The following is a 24,912-nucleotide window of genomic DNA, read 5'->3' on the forward strand; positions in this document are numbered from 1 at the left end:
AGAAGCACCAAAGCAGCTGAACAATAATCATGGTCTTAAATGTCATTTCCCCGACTCCTTGTGCAATGTTTTAATTATATTTAAAAAAAACTCTAAAACACTTCAGATATCAAAGCACATTTATATACATTGATTAATCCTCCCAAGGTAAAAATCATTACCCTCTTTATTAGAGAAGGAAAGCGAAAGAAGACATGATAAACTATTTGTCAAAGGCACAGACAGAACTGATGTAAGGACTGGAATTAAAAGTCCAGAGTTTCTGAAGCAATCTATTGTTTCTAAAGGATTTATTTTTTTAAGATGATAGCAACAAAACAACAAAAAGAAAGGTTCTAAAATGGACCTATATATTTTATAGGACAAGTTATTTAAATTAATTAATCCATAGTTGGAAAACTATAGTGAATTACCTAATAGATTGTCACTACGTTCCAGCACAAATATTAAATCAGCAATGTAGTCAACCTTGCCTTGCACCACAAAATAGCACAGTATATAGGGTAACCCATCTCGGGCTTCATACTTTCTACTCTGGGGCGGCAAATTACATTTGCGTCGGGAATTTTCTCTGCCGAGTCTGGAAATGTCTGTCCTTATTCACGAGTGCCCTCTAACGAACCTGCAGCAGCATTTCAGAACACGGACAAGGGAGACTAGAAAAACCCAAAATGAAACTTTCCAGAAATTTCTCATCGAATACCAAGCTTTGTCACCATTTGAACAAAAGAGGAAAACAGATGATACAGACTAACTGGAGACTACTCCTGCACAGATATTTTCTATTTCCTTGTATTATACAAGCCCTTACTGGTGGCCATCTCAGCAGGCAGCGGTGCTGCAGAGAGAGACCACGGTTCTCCCATTCCGAGAGAAGAAAGGATACGGAATTAGATGGGGTCTGAGGGCAGTTAATTTTTTAAGTTAAGCATTTTTTTAAGCACAACTTTTTAAGATAAACTGAGTTGTACACAATCTGCTTTATCTGTAAGGAAACACTGGGTAACTTTTCAACATATAGTTAAATAAATTTTACAAAAATAAGGGAATGAATGAAGTTCACAAATCAAAATGGAATCCTCATAAAACTATTCCCTAATACGGTGCCATACCATAAAATATTACTTATTTGAAAGGATGTCTTCATCTGAGAGAAGTCACACAAACTACAGTACTTGTAGTACTTGCTACAAGTTTGTACAACTGGTACTTGGTTTACTGTCAAGTCCCCTTTCTCCTCCCTACACAAGCTAATAAAACATCCTGCAGAAAGAGACGTTTGTATTTCCTTCAGAAACAAACTCCACACAGAAAAGCTGATACTGATCTTCAGGACAGAAATTAATCGTAATAATCTTGGTGTTAAATTATCCCAAATATGCCTGTTGCACTTACAAGATCTACCCAGAAATAGGGAAGGAGGAGCAGGTGCTGAGTGTGAGCCCGGAGCTGCTGCAGCCATCTGTCCCCACCACTGCCCTCCTCCTTCCCTGGCACCCAGGCACCCCAGGTGAAGGAGACCAACAGAGTAATCAGAGTTGGAAATGATGCTTTTCTAATCTCTGAGAAGACAGAAGGGGCAGACGTTCCTTAAGCTGTGCTGCCCCATGCTGCCAAAGGAGGCCCTGGCCCCATGGTGTCCAACACCCCTGAACGCCTGTGTCCAGACACACTCACCCCAGGAGCGGGCTGGGAAGGTCTGTCGGCCAAGGGATGGCTGGGGAGCTCCGCTGGACCACGGAGCTGCAAGGGAGGGAACGGGCCTGTGAACACCTCCCTTTTTTTGTGCTGACCGACAGGACATCCTGGCTTGGCCGAGGCAGCCCCAGCCCAGCACCACGGTACCCGCTGCCCTGGGACACACGTTCCTCACCCACAGCCCTACCCATCTGCCAGCAGTCTGTCTTTACCATCACGTTAAGATCCCGTGGCTAAGAGTGACAGGAGACCAACAAGACCACCATACTGCTGTTATAAAACATTCACAGAACCGTCGCTGTGATCCAGGCAGGTTATCCACCTTAACAAACACAGCATCAGGAAACCTCCACCCCCACCCACCCCAATCACCCACTGGCAACCAGTGCTTACAAAACAAAAAACAGACAATAATGCTTTCAACTACACGGCTAATAAAAACCTGCTTAGCACACTCTGGAAGCAACTATTTACCCTGTAAAGTGAAATTGCATCCCCCTTCTCAAAAAGTCAAACCCATTTCCCTTTAGTTTGTAACAGTGGGAGATTTTAGTCCCTAGGGAATATTTTCCAAAAATTTCCAGGCAATTGTATAACCTAAGAAAACACACGTGGAGCAGTTTCATATAGCAAGCATTTCCCAAGCAGTGCGAATTTCCTCCTGTGCTCTCTCTCTCACATTTTCAAACATTCCTCTCGGCACTGCTATGTTCCAGCCAACTTTTTTCCTGACACAACCGCTTATTCCTTGAGGAGGTTCAGGCAGAGTTTGACATTAAAAAGACCAGTGGTGGAGAGACAGCCAGTGTCCTGGATGTCTGGAAAAAAAGGACTCTTCTTTCATGAATACGTTAACCAAACAATTTGTGTGAAAATCAAAAGTGATCATCAAGTGCCTTTGGAATCATATCGCAGAAAGTTTCAGCACAGAATGAAAAATGCAAAAAAATATAAGAGCAAAAAACGCCCTGAAATTAGTAACGGGGGCCCAGAGTTACACATACAGCTATAGGGGTAACCCTTGTACTGTATTCTGATTTTTGAAGGCGAGATGAGCAACAGCCAAGAATAGATCACATGGGTAAAGCCACTAAATAGGAAACCACAGCACTATTTTAATCAGAAAAGAACAGCCTGAAATCGGTCATCACACATTTATACTTACCGAGTTTGACCGTATCAAAACTGTTCTAGTGCTGCTGCTGTTCAAATAATTATACAATGTAAATGAGAACTTTTTTCCTTTGCTTAATTCCTTCATTATTTATACCTATTTTTTCTTTATTACTGATTTCCTTCTCCTTCCAGGTCCACAGTGTTGGAACTTTGAGTACAGGGAACACACAGCTCCATGACAGTGGGATGTACGGTTCAGAGGAACAGGACTCTCCTCTTTTACAGGGAATGGGACAGAAGTTGAAGGATTTTTAGCTGCTTCTGGTATGATCAGCTTCCAAAACACTTAACCTCTCTTTAGCCTCATCTGTCCACTTTTTTTCTTGCAGAAGACACTGCAAAGATGATTATGCTATAAGAATTAGTAATATGTGATTATTTTTTTTTCTTCTTTAGAAATGCCTTTGGCAGTAGCAATCTCCTCAAACCTCAAATGGGTCCGTTTCTACTCAGAACCAGCACCAAGGACCATGCCCAGAGCATCATCCCAAGCCAGTGGCAAAGTTGAAACAAAAGAAGTTGTTAATTACATAAGCAAGGCTTTCTTGCTTGATTTTTATCTGCAGACAATAAAGCATTGTTTGTCCCAAATCCTGCAGCAGGTAGTCAGCAGGGCTGGGAAAGGACACCCTACCCCTGATCTCAAACAGCTGGATGAGGCTCTCACCTTCCAGGCCCCAGTTAATGCCATTTGCTCATGTTGTAACACCAAACCTCCACAAGGATTCACAAAAGAAGCAAGACAAAAGTCCTCTGGGAAAGCAGCTTTCCAGACCTCTCTTCTGATAGAAACCTACCTGGAGTTTCTCTTCAGCCCTCCCATACCTTGCCTCAGCACCATTCCCTGGCATCAACTATAAACAATCAGGTCTTATCACTCCAGAAGCGGACACTATCAGAAAAACATGCCATTAATTTCAGAGAGTTCAGCTAGTTAAAGGAGGCTCAGTTGAAAAGTAAAATTACTGAACAGGAAATTGGTTCTGTTTTACCTCAAACCAGGATGGTTGCCAAAGAGTATAAATGCATAGACCTGCTCCTCCTACTGTTCTTACCAACTGCAAACAGACATCTTCACCCCTGCACTGAGATCCAAGCTATAACATCACAGACCTTCCTCACAGGGCAGAACAGGGACCTCCCAGCCCCGAGAATGCTCACAGAGACCACCACCTGCCTCTGCCTCTCACCTCTCTCCAACCTGCCTCTGGAAGACAACAGAAACTCCACTTGTTCCAGCTTTCCCAGTTCCTGTTTGCCGTGACTTACATCAAGGACCAACACTACTCTGTGTCACTGGAAAAGGCACAATTTGAAGTGTTGCAGGTCAGTCCTGAACCTCTGTGTCTCCTCCATGCCCCGCACAATGCTCTGATGCAGCTTCACATGAGCAGCGTGTTCCAACTCCCCCAACAAGCAGCTGAGAAAAGTTTGTTGCAACTGCGGAACTGTAAGCACCAACAAAACTTTGTGGAGGTGAGTGCTATAATTTCTAACAGACAGCATTCTTACCTTAAAAACTCCAAACAGAGGTTTTCTGATGGATTATTTACACTCCAAAACATGCATTTTGCTGGTTCTACTCCACATGCTAAAATTTGACTATTCCCGCTCTATTGCTTGTGAGAAAAAACATGAACCAGAAGCCTTTGCCAATAGTGATGCTTGTGCCAAAAAGCTGACAGACAGCCATGGGCAGGTGCCTGTTTCCACACAAAACCAAGGGGGCTGCAGCCCTCGGTGCACACCAAATGCACAGTGCTACATAAGAGGCAGAGTTTCACTATTCACAGAAGCACAGGGAGATTTATTTATTTATTTGCTTATTTTATGTAAAAGTCATCATTTCAGAGTGAGTCAACAGAACCTTTAGTTGACCCCATAATCCAATACACTTTTATAACACCTACTACCTTGAGAGCGTTCTTGTCCTATTGAAACAAGATATTGAGACAAATAGATCCCCAAATCCCTTTACAGGAACCCGATGAGATAAAACCAGTGCCAGCAGAAAGTTCCAGCATGAAAACTAGGCTCTTGCTGAGGGTGAAAAACTCATTTTATGCCCTAACAAATCCTTTTGCTGACGTCAAATCTGGATCAGACTGCACACATGCAGAGAAGACACAGTAAATGAGGAGAGGACTCTCTGGACTAGTGTGGCAACTCCGTGTCTGCTCTCTGTGGCCAAACTGATGATTTAAAACACAGTGGAGGAAGCAACACACTACTCTCATCTAACTTTCCTCTGTAGGAACAGCATGTGGAATTGCCTCTTGAAGCACAGGTTCACCCAAAAGTGTAAGATTGCTCAAACCTATCTTAATTTAGAACAACAGCCCTTTAAGCAACATTAAAAAAAAAAAAATCCTGCTATTTCTGCAGCCAAGCAGCCTAAGAAGTAGAGAGTTCCAGAAGATGACTCAACAAAAAAGTCACCGATTTCCCCCAAACCACCTGAGCATCTTTGTACCAGCACATTGCCCAAGATTTCAGGTTTAAGCCCATCTTCAAAATTGATACTGTTTCAGCTTAAAAGCTCCAAACAATGGCAAGCCCTTAACCTCTCCTGTAAATTATTCCTGTAATTAACCCCCATCACTGCTAGGAAATTGTGTCACATTTAAAGGAATTTGTGTAGCTTGGAAAGACTGAAAACATTCAGCTATCTGATAACTTTCCCATGGGCATGGATTTCCACAGAGTGGCTGAGTCACTTCTCAACCCTCTTCTTCTGGATGTGCCTGAATAAACTGAGTTCATTAGGTCCGTTACAGGGTTTGTTTTCCAGACTAGAGCATTTTTGTGGCCTCCTCTGAACTCTCCAGTATTTTCATATCTTACTTGAGAGCTACTATAATTGGAAATTATGTTCCAGTAGCCCATTTTAACACCACCATGTGCACACACATGATCGCTACAACTTGATTCTCTCTAAAAAAAGAAAAAAACATCAATCAAATCAACTCTTCCCACAACAGTGAAGGTCACATTGCGTCACTGATGCAACTAAATCCTGGAAGTCACTCTCTGCTGCCTCCGTGTTTCTGGAAGGAAGCTATCGTGGTTTCTAGACATTACATGGTCTTTTTCATTGCATTAAGATCCTTTTCCCACTAGGAACCATCTAACCGGGAAGGTCAGACCAGGCTACAGCAGTAACATCTTGTCACTGATCATCTCACCTACTTATCACCAGTAGATTTTAAAGGTGAAGGTTATAAACCTTCCTTTGGATCATTTAAGTCAGTATTAGTATCTGAATGTAGAACTGATGCATGGAGGAGCTGACTGGAAATAGCCTGCTTGTTTTTGTCTTTCAATTAACGATCAAGATGCAGGATTTGTTCCTAAGGTCATTCTTAAATTTCACCTTCCCACCTGACACCACCACCTTAGTGCAATTCAATTGTCAGGTCGCACTAGAGTCAAATTCCTCAGACACCGTCAAGTACGTGACGCTGAACATATCATCAGCTGACTTAATGAGATCTTGAAACCCCTCTCAAAAAGGAACACTGGGCCATGGGAGGGGCGAAATCTTTTCCAAGCACACGTTGTTTAGCCTTTGATCTCCACACCCATTGTATTGGTAGTGCCTAATCAGTTACAAAGTTTTACCCGCTCATTTTATCCCTTCCAACCATGAATATTCTGTGATTCTGTGATTTTATTCCTGCTACTGACACCAGGTTAACAAACTTCGGTGTTTTGTTTTCCTAAAAGACGTTTACCCTTCCACAGGCGTGGACGACACCGGTGTCACCTCCAGCCCGGCCCACGGGGGCAGAGCCGGGCCCGGGCGGCTCCGGGCGATCAACGCTCCGCGGGGTCACACCGCGGGACCTTCCTTCGGCTTCCGCCGACAACTTGTAATTAATTCACTCCAATTACCTGTACGCCACGCACGGTAGCGATGCCAAGGCTGCAGAGTGTGTAATTACTGGTAATTAGGACCCGCAGGCGGCTCTCGCTGCCCGCCTCTCCCCTGCGCACACCGGCCACTCACCTGGCGACAACCCGGAAGCGGCGACGGGAACCTCGGAGTCCGTCGCTCAAACCCTTCCCCGCCACTCCCGCCCTTCCGCGCCCGCGGCGGCCCCGGCCGGCCCCAGAACCCCCGGAGCGGAACCTGGGACCCCCGCAACTCCCGGAGCCGGTCTCGAAACCCACAGGGCGGCCCTGAAACCCCCGGTGTCAATCCCGGAACCCCCGGAGCAGACTCAGCGCCCCGCCGGCCCCTTTCCAGGGCACCGCCGCACGGCGCCGGCGGGGGCGGGATCGCCCCTAGCAACGCCCCTAGCAACGCCCCTAGCAACGCCCGAGGGGCGGGGCCTCAGCGGCCGGAGGCGGGGCCGGAGCGGGAGGGGTTTACCGTATTTACCAGAGTGCGGCGGCGCACATATGCTTACCGTACTTACTGTAGTTAAGGAGCATCCCCGGGCGGCCGCGATACTACCTGTTTTTAAAGGGGCGGCCGGAGCTCCCCGCCCCGGGGCCGCGCCCGGCAGGTGAGGCCCCGCCGGGAGCCGGGCACAGCCATGGCGTACCGGGAGCTGGTAAGGCGCTGGCACCAGGGCGTGCTGGCGGCCGACGACGGGGACTGGGAGGCCGCCCTGGAGATCTTCACCGGCATCGAGGACCCGCCGTCCAGGGTCTGCTTCAACGTGGGCTGCGTCCAGCTGCTGGCGGGGAGGCCGCGGGAGGCCCTGCGGGTGAGCCGGGCTGGGGACGGGGGGACGGGGTCCTGCTGCCAGTTCCAGGGACGCTGGAACTCAAAACAGTTTAAATCCAGCGTTTCTTACCGCAGAATCCCAGCCTGGCAGGGGCTGGCAGGGACCTCTGGAGATCATCTCCTCCGATCCCCTGCCAGGGCAGGGTGACCCAGAGCAGGGGGGGGGTTTGAATGTCTCCAGAGGAGACCCCACACCCTCTCTGGGCAGCTTCTTCCAGGGCTCTGCCACCCTCACAGGGAAGAAGTTTTTCCTCATGTTGAGATGGAACTTTCTAAGTTCAAGTTTGTGCCCATTGCCCCTTGTCCTGTCCCCGGGCACCACCGAGAAGAGCCTGACCCCATTCTCCTGCCCCACACCCATTAGCTATTGCTCAGCATCGATGAGGTCCCCTCTCAGTCTGCTCTTCTCCAGCTGAACAGCCCCAGGTCCCTCAGCCTTTCCTCAGCACAGAGATGCTCCAGGCCCTGATTATCCTCATAGCTTCTGCTGGACTCTCTCCAGTAGTTTCTTGTCTTTCCTGAACTGGGGAGCCCAGAACTGGACCCAGTTCCAGCTAACAGCAGGAACAGGAGAGGTGACAGAGGCAGCACAAGGAGCCCCATGGCCCAGGACAGTCCTGCACCAGTGGCCGAGGCTGCCCCAAAGAAGCCGCTGTGCTGGAAAAGCCCTGCCCTTTGGAAGGGGCCAGCAGCTGCCTGCGCTGGTGCAGGGCTGAGCGCCCCGAGGAAAAGCCTTTTTATGACAGCACCCAGCACGTCTGCGCAGCTTGGGGGCTGTCAGTGGCGTGGTGAGGAGGTGTGGGTCAGCCATTTCTTAGCCAGGAAGAATCACAGAATCATGGAATTGTCAGAGTTGGAAGGGACCTCTAGACATCCTCTAGTCCAACTCCCCTGCCAAAGCAGGGCTGCCCAGAGCACAGCACTCAGGAGCATCCAGGTGGGGCTTGAAGATCTCCAGAGAAGGGGACTCCACACCCTCCCTGGGCAGCCTCTGCCAGGGCTCTGCCACCCTCACCCCAAACAAGTTCTTCCTCACATTGCAGTGGAACTTCCCATGGTCCAGCTTGTGCCCGTTGCCCCTCGTCCTCTCACTGGGAACCACTGGAAAGAGTCCGGCTCCTTCCTCCCTCAAACTGCCCTTTAGACACTTGGGAGCATTAAGAAGGTTTCCCCTCAGCCTTCTCTTCTCCAGAGCCCCAGCTCTGTCAGCCTTTCCTCATCAGGGAGATGCTCCAATCCCTCCATCATCTCTGCTGCCCTACGCTGGACTCTCTCCAGCAGTTCTCTGTCTCTCTGGAACTGGGGAGCCCAGAACTGGACACAGGATTCCAGTTGTGGCCTCCCCAGTGCAGAGCAGAGGGGGAGAATGACCTCCCTCCACCTCCTGGCCACACTCTTTCCTCTGCAGCCCAGGATCCCATTGGCCTTCTTGGCCACAAGGGCACATTGCTGGCTCATGGAAAGTTTGCTATCCACCAGGAGTCCCAGATGCTCAGTAGTGCTTTCCAGAAGAAGAGGAGCTCAGGCTGTGCCCAGAGCCATGGAGCCCTGGGCAGGGTGGCTGCCGTAAGGGACAGAGAGAGCACAGTGCCATGGAGCCCCAGAGAGGCTTCTAGCCCCAGTGGATGGACAATGGCTGGGAAGCAGCTCAGCTGTACTTCCTCCTAGGTCAACGGCTGGGTGTTTATCTTTTGTCTTTTATAGCATAGTAAAGCAGGCTGTTGAGGCGGTGTGTGCTGTGGGAGAAGCCAGCCACCACCTCGCCGAGGGGCGCCGGCGCTCCCTGACCTCCTGCAGCAGATTTACACCCTGCAGTGCTGCCCCTGCCCAGGCGCTGCCACGAAACTCTGAGCTTTCAGCCTTGATTCGTTATCTACATACTGTCTGCATGCAATAAATGAAGGAGCACAGCTCCTGGCTTTCTCAGGAAGACCCTAAGACAGTTTTCCCAGCACAGTGTTGCTTTGAACCATCAGCCACAAGTTGGTTCCAGCTTTGCTAGTGCTTGCCTGTATTTAGGTGGAAAACTGGACCAGAAATACTGACTTGTAGGTGAAGTGTGAGGCCTTTCACCAGCTTTGCTAATGCTTGCCTGTATTTAGGTGGAAAACTGACTTGTAGGTGAAGTGTGAGGCCTTTCAGCTTTCTCCCTTGCACCCCTTCACACACTCATCCCCATGGGCGGTTTCAAACAGCCTTCCCTGGCCTGGCCAGTCCTGCTGCTCCCAGTGTCGGGGCAAACCCTGCTCCGGGCAATGCATTTTCCCGTTACGAGATGCCAGATGGCAAATGTAGCTCATTTATGTCCAGTCCGTTTTCCCACGGGTGAATAAAAACCCTAACGAAGCTCATATGGAGCCAAGACCTGAGAGATGACTTGGAGCTGTCTCCTGCCTCTCAGCCCAGGTCGCAGCTGGTCACTCTGGAAGAGCTGGTCACAGCTCAGGGATGGCTTCTGCTCCCAGGGCCAGCACGGTGTGGATGTGGCTGGTGGGGTGCATGTACCCTGCATTGACAGGAGAGATCCTAACTCATCCTTGGGATATGTCTGTGTTTTTCTCTGAAGGCATTTGATGAAACTGTTGCAAAGGACAAGTCCCTAGCTGTTGGCTTCTTTCAGAGAGGGTTTGTCCATCTGCAGCTGGAAATGTAAGTGAGGCACACGTCCTCTCCAAGTCTTTTTAATCATACTTTATTCCTAAAATTCACTTCTTCCAGCAATATCAAACAGTTCATAAGGTCCAGTCTGGCCCTGTAAACCGTGTCACAGAGCTTCAAGTGTTATCTCTGATATGGCTGAGAGGATTTGAGCTGCAGAACTCTGGGGCTCAGGGATGGCTAATACATGGCATGACTGCCCCATATACACAGAGAAAGAAGCTGCTTCTGTACACGGGGGTGCCAGGAAGTTATGTTGCCATTCAGATTTTCTTTGGGAATGAAAAAAATATAATTGTGCTGTTTGGTGTATCTTCACATGGTACACCTGAGTCTGACCTTCCTAAAAATGCAATCTGCCCACAGCGTCTCACTCCCTCTCTCTGGTGACAGTGGATTTTGTGGGCTTGATCTCAGTCTCACTGATTTAATGTCGGGATTGCTCCACTACTGTCATGAGATTGATTACTCATTGTTTCCACAGTTCAATCGTGGTGACATCCTGCTCAGAGAGGTGGGCGGAGGATTGTACAGATCCCATCTTGCCTTCGAAGTTCAGTTATTCTCTTTCCTGTTATTTTTTCCCCATATTTTCCAGACCTTAATTTCCACAAAATGACTATTTTTATTTTGGGGAGTGAGCAGTTCTGCCCTCGCAGCATCAAGCAGCTACAAGCTCTGTTCCCCTGCCAGCAGAGCTGCAGTTGGGGCTGGTGGAGCCTGGCCACCCCACCAGACCTGCTCCCAGCATGGTGCCACAGCCAGCCCCCCCCGAGCACAGGGGCTGTGCAGCGGGTCACTGGCTCTTGGTTGGGCAACCACTGCACAGCCCTTCCTGGGCCCTTCCTTTCACCACCTGCAGCCTCAGTGGGAACCTGTTTTGATCTCGCTGGTGTAAATTCAGAATAATTCCCTCCTTATCTTTAGAATTTCTCTAAATTTCTCTAAATCTAAAAAAATTTCTGCTTGCGTTGCTCTGGCTGTGCATGCACACTCACTGCTCACCATCAGCATCACTCATCACCATCACCATCAGCAGGATGTTCCCAGACCTCACATCCAGGTGACACCTGCTGGGACAAAACTGGGCGAGGAGCTCACACCATTTGTTAATCCTTGTTCTTTACATTTTCTCCTCCTTGGAATTGCGACTTCTTCAGGTATCAAAGCCTACTGTTCCTCCCAGTCAGTAAAACAGAGCAGATAATCCCATGTTCATTTTGTACTACCTCCCAACAAGGAATGGACAGGGAATTTTCTGTAGTCATAAGGTGACACATGTCCCTGGTGCCACTCTCCTGATCCAGGCTACAGAGAAGAACAAATGTTTTTTGCTAGCTTGATTTTTGAACTTCTTTATTAGAGTCTTCAGCCCTTTTAGTCAGTTTCTCCTGTCATCTCTGCATTGTAGGTATGAAGAAGCTCTCTCTGACTATCATCTGGCCTTCAGTCATCTAAGAAAAAATCCCTTCATCGATTACAAGCAGCTGGGGCTGAGGCACATCCTCTACGCCTGGGAGGTAAGAGTCAGCCTGTGCCAGCAGCTCTTCCCTTTTCTTGGGCGTGTTCATCAGGTCTTCAGCAGCAGTAACCCAAGAGGTTTTCGAGACAGTACATTATAACAGGAAAAAAATTCTACTTGCATTTTTTTTGTTGTTTCAGGAACTTAGTCATAAAAGTCATAAAACAATATAATCTCTTTAGACTTTAGCAAATTATACAGTCTGAAAATTAAAATTGGTCAGAGCAGATGCACAGGAATTTGTATATTGGGGTTTTCCTAGCTTTTCTATGCATGTAATATTTACACTTACATGTGTGTAAATATGCATGTAAGTTTTGTGAACTCCCCAGCTCTAAAAGCTGAAATAGGTTGAAGTATAGACAGATGGGAACAAACTGGTCCATAAAGAAGACTCTAAGAAGCTTATGTGCATGGACTAAGTCTGGCCCGACACACTGGGCTGCAAACTGTGTTTGGCTGCTGTAACTCTTCTCTCTGCGGCTCTGACACTGTCACATGCGGTCAACCTGCCACATCCTGTTCAAAAAAAGGTCTAAGTAAATATTTGTCATATTTGGAATGTGAAAGATATCTAGAAACTGTACTTTACTGCGAGGGTTCATTTTGTTTCCTGCCCTGAGTCCACACACGGACTGAAAAGCAGGTAGAGGACAGAGTATTGAATTTTTCACTTCCGCGAGAGCAAGGAGTCATTGTGTAGGGCAGGTCAGGCATTCCCAGAAACCCGTCAGGCAGTCTGGGTCAATTTTCATGCACCTGAGAAGTGCAAGAAGCTATCCTTGGCATCTGTGGTATTACCCAAACCTCATTGTTTTTAACAGTTTCAGTGCCACAGCACTGCCTCCTCTGAGCTGACAGTAGGTTCCCACTGGGAGGTGTGGGGCTGCAGCAGTGCCCTGAGGCTGCTGAGGAGGTGGGTGCCCGTGCTGGGGTGAGCACCCCAGGCCCACTCCTGTGCTCCAGGCATTGCCAGGACATTGCTCTCCCTGTGCTGGCTCCGTGCTCAGGATCCACATCCTGATTTGACTGGGTCTCACATCGACCTGCAGCTCATTTTTCGAAATACACAAACCTAATCCTCCTGCAGGACTGTGCCATCAGCTGTCCCCGTATGTGGCCTCTCACATGCTGCGTCTCATCTTCTCGAGGGGAGGAGGTGTGCTGTATGGTTTGAAAATCCAGAAATATTTGCCTTTTGCAAGACTAAAGCCCTCCTGAGCTGAGTGAGAGCTGCTGCCTTGCCTCTCCATGAGGGACCATTTCTGCAGTTCCTGTAGATGTTCCCAATGTCCCTTCCCACCACCACTCAAGCAGCAGCCTTCTACTGCCACGATTAAGGAGTAAAGGAAAAGCATCCTATTAGCTCCAGCGCTCTCCTGAGCACTGCTTGCACCCAGAAACCACAAAGCAATTTGCAGGCTGATAACCCTATCACCAAAGGTAGGGAGCTCTCTGCCAGCAGTCTGTAGTCTTGTAGGCCAGCAGCAGTGCCATACGCTGCCTGTGGGCCAGGGACAAGAGGAGGTCTCCCTTAAAGCTCAAGGCTCCCCAGCACCCAGTCTGTAATGCTCCCACGCTTTGCCACCTCACCACTGAGCACACTGACATACTGCTAAAGGGTGACAAGCTGCAGCTGACAATTTGCACATTCACAGCCCACTACAATGTGAGATAGCTTCAGTTCAGTTATTTTGCAGTAAAAAGGAGCCAGAATTACCCTGCGGAGCAAAATGTATTACCTAGTTGCATACAGAAAGAGACCTGAGAGAATACTTCCTAGCCTTTCAGGTGCAGGAAGGATAAGATTAAACCTTGTGTGGTACCTGGTACCTGGTGTTCCCCACACCTCTCGGTGCCTTGAGCAGAGCCAGCAGCTCCAGCACGCTCAGGAGCCAGCCTGGAGGTACAGCTTTTATCTCTTTCCACTCTGATGATGGAGTCTTTCCAGCTGTGCTGCTCAGAGTGCCTTTCCTGTGGCCAGTGGGGAGTAGACTGGTGCTGCTGCTGTGTCAGTGCCTGGCCCCGGTTTCTTGGCAGAGTTGGGTAAGTTGTAAGTTGTGCTGGGGGTCTGTCTGGTCTCCCCTGCTGAGTTCTGCTCCCCCCTGCCCACCCCAGGTGCTGTACAGCACGGCGGCAGTGCAGTGTCGGCTGCAGCAGTGGCAGGAGGCCAGAGCCACCCTAGACAAGGCTGTTGTCTGGAGACCTGAAGGAAGAACAGCCATCCTGGCCCTGGCCCTTGAGCGAGTGCAGGTAAGATGACCTCTGTGAGCTCCTGGGTATATGCATTGGGTTTAAATTAAGAAATATGAGATAAGAATCGTAGAATGGTTTGGGCTGGAAGTGACCTTAAAGCTCTTCCGGTGCCACCCCCTGCCCTGGGCAGGGACACCTCCCACCAGACCAGGTTGCTCCAAGCCCCCTCCAACCTGGCCTTGAACCCCTCCAGGGATGGGGCAGCCACAGCTTCTCGGGGCAACCTGGGCCAGGCTCTCACCACCCTCACAGCAAAGAAGTTCTTCCTGAGGTCTCATCTCAATCTCCCTTCTTCCAGTTTGAAGCCATTACCCCTCATCCTATCACTACATGCCCTTGTAAAATGTCTCTCTCCAGCTTTCTTGTAGGCCCAGTATGCCAATTGTTGTATGTTTCATTTTTCTTGTCTCCCCACCTGCTTGGCCACCCAGTAACAGAGTGTAAGCCATTTGCATGTGGTGCTCTACCAAACTAGTGCTTCAGATAAATGGTGACTCCATCACCTCCAGGGCCTTGACAGCAGAGAAATACCATAGTGGAGAATTATGACATAACATCTTGGGTTGAGGAGGTGCCTTTCTAGTCCCTGCTCTTCAGGAACTTGGTTCTCTTTGTACTTGTGCTGAATTGCCTTACGCAGTGTTTAAGTGCAGAACCCCTCCAAGTGCAGATTTGGAGGGTCTCTGTTTTCATTACACTAGCTGACTGGTTTGGGTCCCTTTGGCCTCAATAAAAATTGATGGCAGCTTGGATATTAATGACAATGACAATCACATTTAGAGCTTAAGTAGAGTGTAAAAGTTTTTCCAGGGTTGTTTCTAAGTCATAGTTTCCTGCCAGACTGTTTTATAATCAGGAACAAGTGGCAGATCTCTGATTTACTCTTCCTGTAAGGCTTGTTATTTTGCTGCCTCCATACTTCCTTATCTTATTGTACCCTTTGGAAGAGATGATCACTTTTTCTTTTAAATCTGATCATCTCTTCTAGCACCATGTTTGTGCTTTACATTAGTGTAGTATTTATATTTGCTATTGGCATGCTACTTGGTGGTTGAACAGTGGAGAAAAAACAACATTTTAAGTCAAATAGAAAAACTGCTTAGAGATTTGTTTAACAAACCTTGCTCCACTGCCCTCCCTTCCCACGCCAGCAGAGTTAGTCTTTGACTCAACACTGGGTAGTGGCTGTGGAGCTCTTAGTTTGCTTTTTCAAGGTCACAGCCATAATTTTTGCCCCAGTGTCTTCCTGGAGCTGATCTTGCACACACAGCCAAGCTACACTTGTTTTTCACTGCTGTTCTGTTTCATTTCATATTAATTGATGGGTTTTCCCTGATCTGCTTTCCCTGCCCTAGGACCATCTGTTTTTAGAGCCCATGCAGGTTTCTCCTGGGGAATTTTTCAGACCACGAAAGAAGGAAGTTGAACAGCTGGATTCAAAAAACTTCCTGGGTAAACCCAAGGTAATAGGCATGTAATCGTTAACAGTAACAGAAAGCAGATTAAAATCTCACGTTCTGATATCTCCAGAGAGCCTTACTGCTGCCTACTCCACCAGCACTGCACTGGTGGAGACCCAAGAGCAGGATTGTCAGGGCTTCCAGCCAGTCAAGGCATCTGGGACACAGAAGCCAAAATTTGTAAGAATTCCCACTCTTTCTTGATATAAGGTGCACTTTGTTGCTAAAAAACCTTCTCAGTCTTGGTCACTTTAAACTCTGAAAAAGCTGAGCAGGTACTTGCACAGCATTCCCTGTGCTGTGATTGTCCTTCTGCTGACAATAGTATTGTCAAGAGGAGCACATTCCTCCAGCCTGCTCCTACCCACCACTGCATTCCCAGCGGGACAGGCGAGCGGCTGGGAGACAAATGCCTTGTCACGTCCTTCAATGCCAGTCAGCAGAGAATTTCTCTGGTCCCTTCTGTCACCACTGCTGTCAGCAGAAGTGCCACAGGTCAGAGAGCCGTTACATGAATAAAGGGAAGGGAAAGTAATTGGTTCATGTGTTTTAAAGAAACCTTGGGAAGACTTAAAACACAGGGACACCAACAGTTGAAGCTGTTTTGGGAATCCAGCTCTGCTTTTTCCACTGTCTGCAGGGCTCTACTTTACGATGCCAGGACTTTAGGATGTCAGTAGGAAACAGGTCTGAGTAGATAGCCTTACATGAGGTTTGAGAGTCTCTTCATCCAGCCTGGATTCAGTCATTACTTTCTTCTCCAACAGGTGATCTCATCCATCATTCCCAATGATGAGTACATTGGCTTCGAGCCTCTCAGGCCTCAGGTGAGCAGGACATAGCTGTGAAAGGAGAAATGGAGCTGTCATGGAGCTCCAGGTAGGGCCTCAGACCCTGACACCATCAGGATCAGAACATACTGTTGGAAAAAACGACGCAGTATTGGACTAGATCCGCGGGGCCATTCAAATCCAGGTGGTGGGCTGTGGCTTTGGCTGGAAGGGACTCAGTGATGTGAATCTCCAATACTTTGAAGACACGTTTTTGTCTCTTTGCTGCACCAAAACAGCACTGGAGACTTTGCTGGGCTCAGCACGTGTTTGCTCAGCACTTCAGTAAATTTGTCAGCGTAAGTGCAGCTAGCTTGAGCTGTAATGTGAGTTTCTTAGAGCCAAGGGTAAGGTTAGACTTTGTTACTCTCCTCCAGATGGGATAAAGAGGGAAGAGGAGAAAGAGAAGGTACATCCTGGTAAGGTGTGGAGCAGCAGACTTCTGTCTGGGTGCTGTGGTCAAAGAAAAAATACCACAGTGTGGTATTCAGAGGGATAGTAAACAGCACTGTCACTGTATAACATACTGTTATAAATAGATGCTGTTGTTCCTCCCACAGAAACAGGGCTTTTATGAACCCCCTGCTGATGCTCTACGGTAAGTGTTTGGTTCTACCCTTCTGGTCTAACTCTTTTCCCACTACCTCTGTTCAGAAGGTCACATTTTGTTCTTTGACATCTTTGTCTGAAGACTCTGTGTGATCCACACCCACTTCTCACAAAGGGTGGAGTGAATGACAAATGTGCAAAGGTTTGTGTGGCTGCAAAAGCCACTGCAGATCAGTGGCACCTCCCACGCAAGAATCCCAGGGCAGTTTGCAGGAGTTGGTTCAATAGTCTTGGGAGACAGGCATGGATCATGCCATGACTGGTGAATGGAAGCAGAGAGAGGCTGTGGGACCTGCTCAGGTCCGTGGCAGAGGATGCTGAGCTGCCCCATCCTAGTTCCCAGGGCAAGGCCTCCAAATACTCTCTGCCCTGCTGTGCTGAGCCAAAATCAGCCTTGGTTCAAAAAATATGAAAGCCTTTTGTTTTGGTGGTATTGTACCAACAATACTCCAGGGCTGAATTTAATAATTGTTTTGATATGGAGGATGTTTATTAGTGTGATGAAAATGGGCAGTTACATTTGATAAATATTTTCCAAGCTCCTTTTGTTACCAGTTGGACCAAAGAGTAGCAATGGAAATCATTATTTCCCAGCACCTCAAACTTTTACCACGTGCCAGTTTGGATCTGTGCCGTGTTTTGGGTTAAAGCCATCCCAGACCAGAACTCTGGGGTTAGTAAAAATGCTCTCATTCTTTCTTTCCAGAGACAGTGAGTCAGGCTACTATCGAGTTTTGTCCCATTATTACCCCAAGGACTCGGAGGAGCAGGCAGTGAAAGCCAGCAGTTTGGTCTTTGTGCTGTCGAGAGAAGCGGATGGTTGGGCTACAGCCATACATGATGGACAGGTAAGGAAAACATGTGGGCTTTTCAGCCCTCCCCCACCAGCAGAGACCTCGGCCCTGCCTGGGAACAGGAGCTTGCTGCAACCCTCTGAGGTCCTTGGGACCCACCTGTAGCCCTGCAGAGCAGCAGATGAGTTCAGGAGCTCATTCCCCCAGATCGTAGATTTCTTTGACACTTGGCTCCCCCCAGCTCCTGGCATTCACCTCTGTAGCTCCACAGGGGCGTCTTTTTGGGCACTTGTGCTCTCCACCATGCAGGATCCTATTGTGGAATTGTGTAGGCTAACAGACCTCACCAAGGCCCACCATTTGTCACCTGAGAGCTCTAACAGAGCCAAGGAGACTGGTTGGTCCATACCTGGTGTGTAGTGCCTCTCTTAAATTAACTTTGGGAAGGTTTCACCTGTGCAGGCAAATTTTATAGCAGGCTCAAGAGAAGATCCAAGGAATTAAAGCCTAGCAAATCTGACATCTTATTGCAGACTGGGGAGCTATAGTGTAAACAGATTGAATAGAAACCGAAAAATATGACATCATGGAAAATCTTTTGTCAACAGAAGCCATTCCTCACTTGTCTACTTAAATTCTTTGAAAGAGCAGTGCATACCTGGATTAGGTTGATCCAGTGAGCTGTTGAGAAACAGAGGCAGTGCTCTGAGGACTGATAACAGGTTAAAATAAAGGGTTGGCGTAAATGAACAGGATTTTCTTTCTTTCTTTCTTTTTAAAAGAAAGGATGTACCCACAGAGAATCTGCTGTGACCTAAGCATTTACCATATTCCTAAAAGTGATACAGTAATAGGGGTAGTGATACAGTGTTTCTGAAGGTGACCACATTCCTTGACAGACAATCAAACCATTCAGCCTGAAGCATCTGGTGCTAACAGTGAACAATTACAGAAGTATTTGAACGTGCTGGTTGACTGCTCGGTGAAGTGCCAGTTGAAATACAAAGTCAAAAAAAGTAGAATAATAGACATTGCAGGGGGGGAAGAGGCATAATTACTCACAATGATCAGTTGAAATGAATAGCTCTGTAGCAGTGATTGTCAGAAGACACAGAAATGGTGTTGCACTGGTGTCCCTTGACACCCCTCAGCATCTGTTTTAGGAGCAGGGTGTTGGGCTTGGTGGGTGGTGGGTCTCTCACGTCGCAGCTGCTCAATTAGCACCACTGCTTTCAGCAGAAAAAGATATAAAAGGACCATTGGATTTTCTTCAGCAATCTCTGAGCACAAGCCTCATGGGCTACTGTATGCCCCTGGGCCCCCGTGGGCACGCTCGTGTTGCAGTGGGGCGAGCAGACAGGGGGTGTTGGGCCAGGGCAGACAGGGTGCAGAGTGGGGCGAGAAGAAGATGGGGCTGGGGCTGCCCCTGCCCTGGCAGCAGCTCCTGTCTCACCCTGCTCTGCTTTGTGTCCTGCAGAAGCTGCGCATACCGAGCTCTCTCCTGGAGCCTGCCTCAAAGCTGGATAAATGGGTGAGCTGACAACCTTGCAACCAGGGGTGAGGACAAGAACAAAAGATACATTTGGGGAATTTATTTGTAAGATTATCACAGGATAGGACAACTGTATGAAAGAAACAGAGTGTGAAACACTGAAGCATGCTGACTGAAGACCAAGTGCTCTTGAACAGGAACAACAGAAGAGCTAATAGCAGAAAAAACACCTTTTATATATATATATATATCAGCTCTCTTTACAGCAAAATCTGGGGGCTTGGCCATACAGCCAAGCCACCATGGCTTGCATCACAAGCTGATCTAGACATTATTATCTTTTATCTGCCATGGGCTGATGGAGGCACGAAGATGAGTAGCTGGCACAGCTCTCCTGACCCACTCTAACTTGCTGAGGTGCTGGAACATGGTGATGAGTTTGAGGGCTTGGGGCACATGTTCATCCAGGCTGCCCCCATGATGTCTGCAGCCCACTGGGTGTAGCACAGGAGCGGGTGAGGTGTGCTCATGGGTTCTAGTTCACCAGCAGAGTGAGAGCAGGTTAATCTCCTGCAGTCGGACAGTAACACCTTAAACAGGCACCTCTTTTGCCCTGGAGGCCATGCACCTAAACCTTTGATTTAGGAAAACTTCCTTCATCTCCCATCTCCACCACAGACATATCCTCCCATGACCCAAATAATTTTCCATCTGAACCCAGTACAGAAAGGTGCACCCCAGACCTCTATAACATGCGAGAGATTTTTGAAGCCCTGGTTGTTCTGATGTTTCTGTGATTATTTTTTTTCCCTCTGAATGGATCCCTGGCCATAGCACCCACTGGGGCATTTGCTCCGTGGATGTCTCACTGTGACCATCCCACATTTGGCTGGGTGAGCTGGCAGATGGTGGGCAGAGCCCTCAGTGCAGGATGAGCAGCCTCCCTCTGCTCCAGCAAGAGGCAGGAGGTGAAAGGAGTGTCCCACCAAACCTCTCATCACCCCTGCTACCCAAGGGACTTGAGCGCTCTGCCTCATCCAGCCAGTTACTGAACTGGTCTCCCTGGGGCCCTCTCTGGGGTTACACCTAGAAACTGCTGACTGGCTGCAGCCTATCTCATGCCCACCAGCCTGGCCCAGTCTCCACTGTCTTCTGCTTACTCATTTCAGATGTTGTTCTGTTGCAGAAGATCAGCGATGGGATTCCCCTCCCTCCTGCCCAGGTGCCTCCCAGCCGACTCCATGTGAAGCAGAAGCCAGGTAGTCCCCCGGGCCAGAGACCCCCATGGGTGTCAGCACCCTGCTCCGGGGGTGCAGGGGGAGGCTGGTTGCCCACTGCAGCCACGGCTGCCCGGGTGCTTGTGGTCTTCAGGAAAGCTGCCAGGGCTGCTGCTGACTGCAGACGCTGTTCCTCTGCCCTTGTTTTGTTCTGCAGAATCTCCTGGGGGAGAAAATGCCTCTGCAAATGATGCTGGTGCCCAAATGGATGCCAAGGTAAGGTGTTTCACAAGCTGAAGGTACAACCTCAAAAGATCAAGGCTGTGAAAAATGCAAGATTCCTGGCCAGACCCTCCAAAATTCCTGAGATGCCAGAAAATCTTTGGAAAAAACTCTGCCCATTTTCCCATTCCAGAGAGAGGGTCCCATGTGGTCTTTCCTCCACCACTCCCAAGTTTGGGACCCTACAATTTTGTGAGACAGCCCAGAGTTGAGACTTACCAGGGCAGTGCCCTTTTGCCACCCTCCAAGGAGCAAAGAGCCCCAGATGCAGCAATGTTCTCAGGCACACGTTGTACAGCCCATTTTGCCAGAGCATGCTGTCTTTGAACTACCTGCTGTCCCTCCCCGTCTCCTCCAGCATGGCATTTTCTCTCCCTGTCAGCCTGGGTACCACAATTCATTGATATTTGTGTTCTTCTGGGATGGTGTCCTCTGATGCACCTCCATGTCATTACTGACCACTGTGTGATGGAGCTGGAATTGCTCCTGTGTCCACTTGGGGACAGCATCTCTCTGGCAGTGCCAGCTGCAGATCAGTTCTGCTCCCTTTGTCTTTGCCACCCCTCTCTGTAGGGCTTTTGGAGCCATTTTTTTGTCAGCCGTGCTTCAGACAAGGCAACAGAACACAGGGACTTGGCTGCATCTCTCCAGCTGGCTGGAGGAGCTGCTCATACATGTTTGGGGTTGGGAAGTACCTGTGTGACCAGACCCAGAAATAGGCTTCCTGGGTCACGGGACAAATATTTGATCCCAGACTTTGAATTTGCATTCCTCCCCTGAAATTCAGATCTGCCTTTTGATGCTGCACTTCTGTGACATGGTACCACTGAGCCCATGGGCTGTGTCTGTGTCACCTCTCTCGATACGAGGGTCCTGAGTCACCAGGCTGTTCATGGTGCCGTATCTCTCAGCAGACCCTACCGACCCGCGGAGACGCTTCGCCTGGCGTGGACAGACCGGTTGTGCTGCGGGCGTGCTGCGAGTGCAGGGTGGTGGTGCAGGCCGGAGAGGTGCTGTCGCTGCCCGACCTGCGGGCGCTGCTGCGGGAGCGCTTCGGGCAGCAGGCGGAGCGCGGGATGCTGAGGTACAACACGGACCCTCTGGCACCCCCGGGGCAGCATTTCGTGTCACAGGGGGCAGCAGCCTTTCCCCTGAGGGTACAGACCCACGTCTGGTCTCCAGGAAATATTTAATTGGGATTGCCAGACACCAATAGAGGTTAGGGATGGACCTGCTGGAAAGCACTTCTGAGGAGAAGGATCTGGGGATCCTGGTGGACAGTAAACTTTTCATGGGCCAGCACTGGGCCCTTGTGGCCAAGAGAACCAATGGGATCCTGGGCTGCAGAGGAAAGAGTGTGGCCAGGAGGTGGAGGGAGGTCATTCTCCCCCTCTGCTCTGCACTGGGGAGGCCACAACTGGAATCCTGCCTCCAGTGCTGGGCTCCCCAGTTCCAGAGAGACAGGGAACTGCTGGAGAGAGTCCAGCGTAGGGCACCAGAGATGATGGAGGGATTGGAGCATCTCCCTGCTGAGGAAAGGCTGAGAGACCTTGGGCTCTTGAGCCTGGAGAAGAGAAGGCTGAGGGGAGACCTTATCTACATTTACAAGTGTCTAAAGGGTGGGTTGAAGGAGGATGGAGCCAGATGGTTCTTTCCAGTGGTTCCCAGTGAGAGGACGAGGGGCAACGGGCACAAGCTGGACCATGGGAAGTTCCACTGCAATGTGAGGAAGAACTTGTTTGGGGTGAGGGTGGCAGAGCCCTGGCAGAGGCTGCCCAGGGAGGGTGTGGAGTCCCCTTCTCTGGAGATCTTCAAGCCCCACCTGGATGCTCCTGAGTGATGTGCTCTGGGCAGCCCTGCTTTGGCAGGGGAGTTGGACTGGATGGGCTCTAGAGGTCCCTTCCAACTCTGACAATTCCCTGATTCCGTGAAAGCAGTCTAGCAGAGATTCACAAAGATGTGAGCATGCAGCCTTCCTTGCAGGGCTGACCTTTTCATGGCTTTTGGTTTTGTGAACAGTGTGTGCTTCATGGGCTTTGGAGATCCAAATAAATGGGAGAACAGAAGGAAAACTGTGCAGATGCAGTTGCTGTATGCTGGATTTTTTCTGGCTCAGCTCAGCCTTTGAGATCCACTGGGATCAGTGCAGAGCAATCTGGGAGCTGCTCCTGGGGTGAGGTCCCCTGACTGTGACACCCCTGGGGATGCACAGTCAGTGCGGTCAGGAGAATTTAGGATTTTCCCCTCAAGTGAGTGTGTGAGGAGGTGACAGTGTCACTCCCCGACAGAGCGGTTTGTGCCCACTGAGCATGCAGGGTGGCCCCGTGTTGTGGTGCCAGGTGACAAGTTCAGAGCTGGCTAACAAAGGGGACTTTGGAGGCTGAAGATGTTAGAGGGGTAGGCTCGCCTCAAAGTCTGGCTTCAAGTGAGCTGATTTGAGGTGTTAATGAATCCTTGCAGCTACAGGTGTGCAGATGGCAAAGACCTGGGTGCAGTTTTGGGAGAGGAGGACCTAGGGAAGATGTGGCAGCAGCTGACGGATGGCAGGCTGACGCTCTGCTGCCAGGTAGGTGTGCTGTGTCCCTGCTGTGCCGCGCTCCAACCTCTGCTCTGCCTTGCACCCTCTGTGCTGAACTTCCTCCCACAGGACTCGGACTCCCACTCGGGCAGACCCGTCCTCTGCCGGATGCTGGCCCAGCACTCCTACCTGGCACAGGGACCGGGCGACCTGGAGTTCAGCAAGGGAGACCTGCTGGATATTCTCTCTGAAGGTAGCTCTCCAGTCCTGTCCACAGCCTGTAAGGGGACAGGCTTTTGGAGTCTGCTGCAGGGAGGGACTGGGGAACAGATGGTCTCTCTGGTGCTGTTTCAGGCTCATACTCCCTGGAGGTACAGGCTTGCACTGGGCCTTGCCCAGAATTAATTTCCAGCCATGAGATCTCTCACTAACCCCACTCATATGGGCCAGGGCTCATCCTGCTCCTCTGTCTTTTCCCAGTGAACGAGGACTGGCTCGAAGGACGCTGCAATGGCAAGACTGGCATCTTCCCCAAGTGCTTTGCAACCCAGATCCAGGAGGGCAGTGGTGCTGCCTTCCTATAGCCACCAGGAGCCTGTTCCTCCCCGACTGCACTGTCTCCCAGGGGTGGGAGGTACCAGTCCCAACTCATTCAGGCCACGGCCAGCACAACCAGGAGCTTGGACACAGCTGAACTTGGTGTCCCCCACCCCCAGATCCCACGGGGTCGGTTCCAGCAGTCTGACAGCATTTTCTACAGCCTGTTCCCAGACCTGGTGTTTTTACCTCTGTGCTTATACTGCCAAAGATGTGCCTGTGCAGGGCAGAGAGGAGCAGGCGGGGAACGGGGAACTGGTGTTTGTTGGGAAATGTCCATGTGGCAGCTCAGATTGCTGGGTGGGAAGAGGTTCCTCTGGATGGAGGTCTTCTCCCTCTCTCCCTTTTTGCTCATTTTCAGGCTGGGAAGGCTCAGCTTCACCCTAATGAAGCCAAGGATAGCCATCTGAGCCAGAGGTAGAGCCCAGTTCCACAGCTCCTTCGGCCACGTATCTTTATCTCTCTAGACAGAGGTGCTGCTCCTTGGGAAGGCCTCTCTAACCAGTTTGCAGTGGGGCATATGGGATAACACCTTGGGTTAGGAGCACCACATGTCATCTTCCACAGCAAATACCCCAAGGATGTGACAGAGCCAAAGGGCTCGGAGCATTCCTCAGCCCTGGTGCCTTTGGTTCTTTTCTTAAGCCCTGCCTGGCTGTTACTGCTTCTTGCTGCGTGGGCAGGGGCCTTGCAGCACAGAGGAGATGTGCTTGTGGGAACAGCCCTGCTCAGACCAGCCCTGGGCTTTACAGAGCCTTGGAGGGGCTGGGGAGGGGGCTGGCTGGGCAGCGTGGCCTTGGGCTGCTGGCTGGAGCTGGAAGGACTGAAGTGACCATCCGGTTCCCACAGCTGAGCGGTGCTGGGCTCTGCGGATCTAAATAAAACACTCAAGTGCCTGGAGTTGGAACCTGCTGTGGATTTGGCGTCTGACAATGCTGGGCTATGTAACTTGAATATAAAAGAAACCCTGAGCCGGAGTTGGCAGCTCTTAAATCAACTTCTACTTGTATTTTTCTGCTGAGATATGCCAGTAAATATTTTTAAAGACAGCTGATGGTGTCTTTGGGA

The 24,912-nt window shown here is 49.7% G+C and overlaps 2 protein-coding genes across 4 annotated transcripts in view; one reads left to right on the forward strand and one right to left on the reverse strand.

Moving 5' to 3' along the window:
- The window catches only part of EXD3 (exonuclease 3'-5' domain containing 3), a 313,559-nt gene extending 306,576 nt beyond the window's left edge, over positions 1 to 6,983 (reverse strand). The window contains exon 1 of the mRNA XM_014949705.1: positions 6,884 to 6,983. The gene's annotated coding sequence lies outside the window, so the exon portion shown is untranslated. The remainder of the gene's footprint in view (positions 1 to 6,883) is intronic.
- Positions 6,984 to 7,292: 309 nt separating this feature from the next.
- Positions 7,293 to 24,893, forward strand: NOXA1 (NADPH oxidase activator 1). 3 transcript variants are annotated; one of them, XM_014949782.1, is made up of 15 exons: positions 7,293 to 7,589; positions 10,176 to 10,258; positions 11,679 to 11,787; positions 13,908 to 14,042; positions 15,401 to 15,508; positions 16,273 to 16,332; positions 16,896 to 16,933; positions 17,651 to 17,792; positions 19,216 to 19,269; positions 20,417 to 20,489; positions 20,665 to 20,723; positions 21,641 to 21,813; positions 23,190 to 23,295; positions 23,377 to 23,500; positions 23,728 to 24,893. In XM_014949782.1, exons 1-15 carry the CDS (start codon positions 7,416 to 7,418, stop codon positions 23,829 to 23,831), a joined length of 1,542 nt encoding a protein of 513 aa, XP_014805268.1. In that variant the 5' UTR covers positions 7,293 to 7,415; the 3' UTR covers positions 23,832 to 24,893. The 3 variants fall into 3 exon arrangements, with proteins under 3 accessions (XP_014805268.1, XP_014805270.1, XP_014805271.1); XM_014949784.1 differs by having other exon boundaries at positions 21,644 to 21,813; XM_014949785.1 differs by having other exon boundaries at positions 20,420 to 20,489.
- Positions 24,894 to 24,912: the final 19 nt, after the last annotated feature.

The sequence above is a fragment of the Calidris pugnax genome, unplaced genomic scaffold (assembly GCF_001431845.1).
Source record: "Calidris pugnax isolate Ruff unplaced genomic scaffold, ASM143184v1 scaffold192, whole genome shotgun sequence".
In the NCBI taxonomy this organism is placed as follows: Eukaryota; Metazoa; Chordata; class Aves; order Charadriiformes; family Scolopacidae; genus Calidris; species Calidris pugnax.